Source organism: Microtus ochrogaster, chromosome 21 (genome assembly GCF_000317375.1).
Source record: "Microtus ochrogaster isolate Prairie Vole_2 chromosome 21, MicOch1.0, whole genome shotgun sequence".
Classification (NCBI taxonomy): domain Eukaryota; kingdom Metazoa; phylum Chordata; class Mammalia; order Rodentia; family Cricetidae; genus Microtus; species Microtus ochrogaster.
The window spans coordinates 3481311-3486549 of NC_022022.1; the positions used below are offsets into that span (position 1 = coordinate 3481311).

The window sequence follows — 5239 nt, forward strand, 5'->3', positions numbered from 1 at the left end:
GGTGGCACATGACCCTCCCCACAATGACAGAAGAGGTGGCACACAACCCTCCCCCCCACAAATGACAGAAGGGGTGGCACACGACCCTCCCCCCCACAAATGACAGAAGGGGTGGCACACGACCCGCCCCACAAACAAATGACAGAAAGGAAAAGAGGAGCGCGTTAGCTGACTGCTCTAGTTCCAACAGTGACTTCTCTAGGTTCAAAAGAAGTCTACCATCTTCCCAATGGAGAAACATATTTATTGTATGTGGATATGCATTTTGCTTGCATGTGTGGGTGTGTGCCTAGTGCTCAAGGAGGCCAGAAGGGGAATCAGGGAATCAGATCCTTTAAAATTAAGAGTTATGAATGAGCCAGGTGGTGGTGGTGCACGTCTTTACTACCAGCATTTGGGAGGCAGAGGCAGGCAGATCTCTGTGATCTTAAGGCCAGCCTGGTCTACAGAGCGAGTTCTGGGACAGTCAGAGCTACACAGAGAAACCCTGTTTCAAAATACCAAAGAACACAAAAAAGTTATGATGGCCGTGAACCATCATGAAGGTGTTGGAAACCAAATCCAGGTCCTCTGCAAAAGCAGAAACTGCTCTTATCTCAACTCCAGCCCCTTGGGAAAATTTAAATGTCAAAGTAATAAACTTATAACTCAATCTGTTGGCCGGTGGCTCTCACCCCCCCTCATCTGACCCATTGCTGATCATCACTGCTGAGGTAGTTACTGAGAGAAATGTGTTCTTCATCTGTGTTGGACAGAAAGCCATTTGAATACTACTATGGACGACGGAAGCCACTGAGGATGTGGGGTACGCACATGGAATGTTTGAGAAAGCTGTGGGTGTTAGAAGGGCTAGGGTACAGAACCTCAAGTGCAACCTGAGGTAGTACTGGTCAAGATTTAAATGGCAGCTACACTGGAAAGGGGGGACATCACTTGATGAGGGGAAGTCAGCTGTACTGGGCACCTCAAGCAGTGCTTGCTCTTCAATCAGTGATTCAACTAGCGGATTAACTGTGGTACACATGTTGCCAAAGCAAGCAAATAACAAACGGTTGAAATCCCAAGCCCGCCAGAGTTCAGTCCAGCACAAATGAGCACTATTCTTCCGAGCCACTGTGTGAAAGACTCAGAAGACATTAACTCCCTCAGCCCTGCTCTAAGCCACGTCACAGAGTCCCGAGTGGGCCCAATCTGATGTCTCTACTACACTGTGGATTTAGTGTCGCAGCACTGGGCTTCTTTCCAGAATGCTCTCCATCCACCAAATCCATGATTACTTTAGTTGAACCTCATGGAAGGAAATAATGAGAAATTCTCCCAAGAATTTAACGCTTAATACACTGTATACTTCAGTCTTACAAAAGGACAAATTCAGTCTGGCTGCTAGGACGCTCACAGCTATCAAATGCCATTTCCACCTTAGCATAGATTCTTGGTACAATTACTTCTGATTTTTGAAGAAAATTAATATTTTTACTTAGTCTGAAAATTTCATACATTAATACAGCATATTTTGTTCCGTTCATTTTCTATTTTTATCGCTCCTAATTTCCTACTGTAACCTTTCTTAAATCCTTCTTGGAAGCATGAAGTGCACCTATTAAATAACATCTCATAAAATGACAGGAACAGGAAAACAAATCTTGAAGGAAGGATGAAGAGAGATCTATTTTAAACTAGTTTACTAAAGCTGTGCACATAAAAGCTCCTAGTTAGTCATAAGGTCTTGTCTACTCTTCTTCCAAAAATCTCCCTTCCACCCTACAACACTGTCCCATACCCACCTTCTTCCCACAGTGCTGGGAAATGGAACCCAGGTCTTCAGGCACGCTAAGCAAATTAGCCCTGAACAACAGTGACATCCTCAGCTAGCCCTTGTCCATGTTTCTTTTCTGCCTCTGCCCTCTTTAGGCTTACCTCATTAGTTACACACACACACACACACACACACACATACACACACACACACACACACGTCAGGACGGAACTGAAAACACAGCCCAGGTGGCCTGGAACTGGAGGCAACCTGGCTGTCCATCTCCCTGAGATTATCAGCCCTAGAGTAATCTTTTTTCCGTTTTATTTTTAATGATGGAACTTTGATGCCTCATCTCAGACTTCTAGATGAGAAGTCAGCCTGCTTAATGCTGCCTCCCTGTCCCACAGAATCTGACAGGAGATGTCAGGGGGACACTGAGGGCAGTGACAAGTGCCTGCAATTCCAGGACTCAGGAGTCTGAGGCAAAAGGCAGCCTCAACTTTGAGGTTGGCTAAGTAACCCCATTTTTTTTTTTTTTTTTTTGGTTTTTCGAGACAGGGTTTCTATGTGGCTTTGGAGCCTGTCCTGGCACTAGCTCTGTAGACCAGGCTGGTCTCGAACTCACAGAGATCCGCCTGCCTCTGCCTCCCGAGTGCTGGGATTAAAGGCGTGCGCCACCATCGCCCGGCAGTAACCCCATTTTTAAACAAACGACATAAGGCCAGGCACAGTGGCGCACACCTTGAACCCCAGCAGTCAGAGGGAAAGGCAGGGGAATTTCTGAGTTCCAGGACAGTCTGGTGTACAAAGTGAGCTCCAGGGCTACATGGAAGGTGGTACTCCTGGGAGGGGGCACCTAAGCTGGGCATGGAAGGGGGGATGTCTGTGAGGCCAGAGTGGTCTACATAGTGAGCTCCAAGACAGTCAGGGCCATGTAGAAAGTGAGTTCCAGGACAGCCAGGATTGTTACAAAGAGAAAAACCCTGTTTCTAAGAAACAAAACAAAAAATCCAAAACAAGCCGGGCGATTGTGGCGCACGCCTTTAATCCCAGCACTCGGGAGGCAGAGGCAGGCGGATCTCTGTGAGTTCGAGACCAGCCTGGTCTACAAAGCTAGTTCCAGGACAGGCTCCAAAGTCATGGAGAAACCCTGTCTCGAAAAACAAACAAACAAACAAAAAACCCAAAACAAATCCAGCTGAGGTCTACACCCCCTAGCCATACCAATCTTTGTTCTCGCAGAGAACAAAAGCAGACACCTTGGTCTCAGGCCAGGACTCCAGGGCCTTCACACACTGTTTCATCTTCTTCTCCCCCACTCTTCATCCAACCAAGGTCTGCTTTTTTTTTTTAAATATTTGTTTATTTATTATTTATACAATATTCTATCTGTGTGTATGTCTGCAGGCCAGAAGAGGGCACCAGACTTCATTACAGATGGTTGTGAGCCACCATGTGGTTGCCGGGAATTGAACCCAGGACCTTTGGAAGAGCAGGCAATGCTCTTAACCACTGAGCCATCTCTCCAGCCCCCCAAGGTCTGCTTTTTATAATGTCCTCTGTTTAAATTTCCCTGTGAGTGCTTATCCTTACCTACTCTGGGGCCTTCATATGGCTAGTGGGTAAAGCAGTCTGCTCTCCAACACTGACCATCTGGGTTTGATGCCTGGGGCTCTTAGGATGGATGGAGACATCGAACTCCCGCAAGCTGCCTCTGCCCTCGCAGCATGCACACAAAATATAATGCAATTTAAAACACAAAACGCAAACCTCTCACCTGTTACCATACATAACATCTCACGTTTCCCTGATTTTAAGTCTTTATCATAAAGTATCTTAGTTGAGTCAGGTGGTTGTGAAACATGCCTTTAATCTCAGCACTTGTGAGGCAGAAGCAGGCGGATTGCTCTGAGTTTGAGGCCAGCCTGGTCTACAAAGTGAGTTCCAGGACAGACAGGGCTAGACAAAGAAACTCTGTCTCAAAAAAAAAAAAAAAAAAAAAAGTATTTTAGTTGACTGAAAATCCAGACAGTTTCCCCGCAGGATAGAGTTGGTAATACAGGATTTAGGGTTTACTAGGCAAGTGGTCTATCACTAAGCCACAAACTATAGTCCCAACTCCAGGACAGTTTTTTGTTTTGTTTTGTTTTGTTTTTTTTTTTTGTTTTTCGAGACAGGGTTTCTCCGTAGCTTTTGGTTCCTGTCCTGGAACTAGCTCTTGTAGACCAGGCTGGTCTCGAACTCACAGAGATCGGCCTGCCTCTGCCTCCCAAGTGCTGGGATTAAAGGCGTGCGCCACCATCGCCCGGCTTCCAGGAAAGTTTTTGATGTTTTCAAGGAGCACACCACGACCTATCATATATGGTACGCTGACCTGGGTGCTCAACATATATTCAATCAATGAATAGTTTCTGTTAATAAAAATTTAGCCAAGAGTCAGCCCCGGACGTAAAAAAACTGAACTCGTGTTACAGACCTTACAAACCAATCAGAGAATGAAAAGCCAAATTTAATTAGACCGAAATCTTGTTTCTATGATGAAAAATAAATAGGGATTCTCTTAGAACAGCCAATAAAAGGGTCATCTAAGAAAACCGTACAGGGATTTGAAAGCTGCAAACGGAGTATGCTAAGCTTCTGTTTCTGAAGTGGTTTCTTCTTGTAAATAACCCGACAGCAGGACAAGGAAACTGCAAAGCCGACACACAGACACAAAGACAGAGAGACACACACGGTGTTCCTCCCGACTCCGCCGTGGAGGCAGGAGCATTAGCTCTCAGAACACCTCTCTACTCCCCGCCCCCTTCCTCTTTGTCCAAGGTTTTTCCCTTCGAGCCTCCGCTTCCTTCCTCCCTCTTTCTGGGCCCAGCTCTTGCCTCTGTGAAACCCCCGTAAGTCGTCTGGTAGAACTCATCTTCCTCCTCGGCTTCCAGGAGCCCGGAAAGCCGGTTCCCAGCGGTCTTCCGAGGGGCCCGGCCCCCCGCCAAACTCATGCTGCCCACGGAGACAGCGCTGCCATCCGCAGCCCCTAGCCCAGCGCCGGTGTGCGGAGATCGGCGCTCCACACTAGTTCCTGCGGGCGGCAGCCAATGGTGGAAGTCCGGCGTTACAGGCAAAAGCAGCCGAGTGTCGAGCGGTTCTAAAGCCAGCCTCTAAGCCTTCTCCAGGCTGTCCTGGCCACTCTTAGGCAGAGCCTTGGAACAGTATCAGGAGTTCCCACTACGCCACCCACTTTTTTGTTTGTTTGTTTGTTTCAGACAGGGTCTCATTGGATAGCCCCGACTGGCCTGGAACTGTCTATGCATAGCAGGCTGGCCTCCACCTCATACAGAGTCTCCTACCTCTGCCTCCTGAGTGCTGGAATTAAAGGCTCCGGGGCAAGCTCCTTTCCCTCCATCAGATTTTATTTTATTTTATTTATTTATTTATTTTTTTTTTTTTTTGGTTTTTCGAGACAGGGTTTCTCTGTGGCTTTGGAGC

The 5239-nt window shown here is 47.1% G+C and overlaps 1 protein-coding gene across 1 annotated transcript in view; it reads right to left on the minus strand.

Annotated features, from left to right (window-relative positions):
* The window catches only part of Vps72 (vacuolar protein sorting 72 homolog), a 13726-nt gene extending 8915 nt beyond the window's left edge, over window positions 1-4811 (minus strand). The window contains exon 1 of the mRNA XM_005356994.2: window positions 4636-4811. Within this exon, the coding sequence (XP_005357051.1) occupies window positions 4636-4752 (117 nt within the window). The 5' untranslated portion in view covers window positions 4753-4811. The remainder of the gene's footprint in view (window positions 1-4635) is intronic.
* Between the last annotated feature and the right edge of the window lie 428 nt (window positions 4812-5239).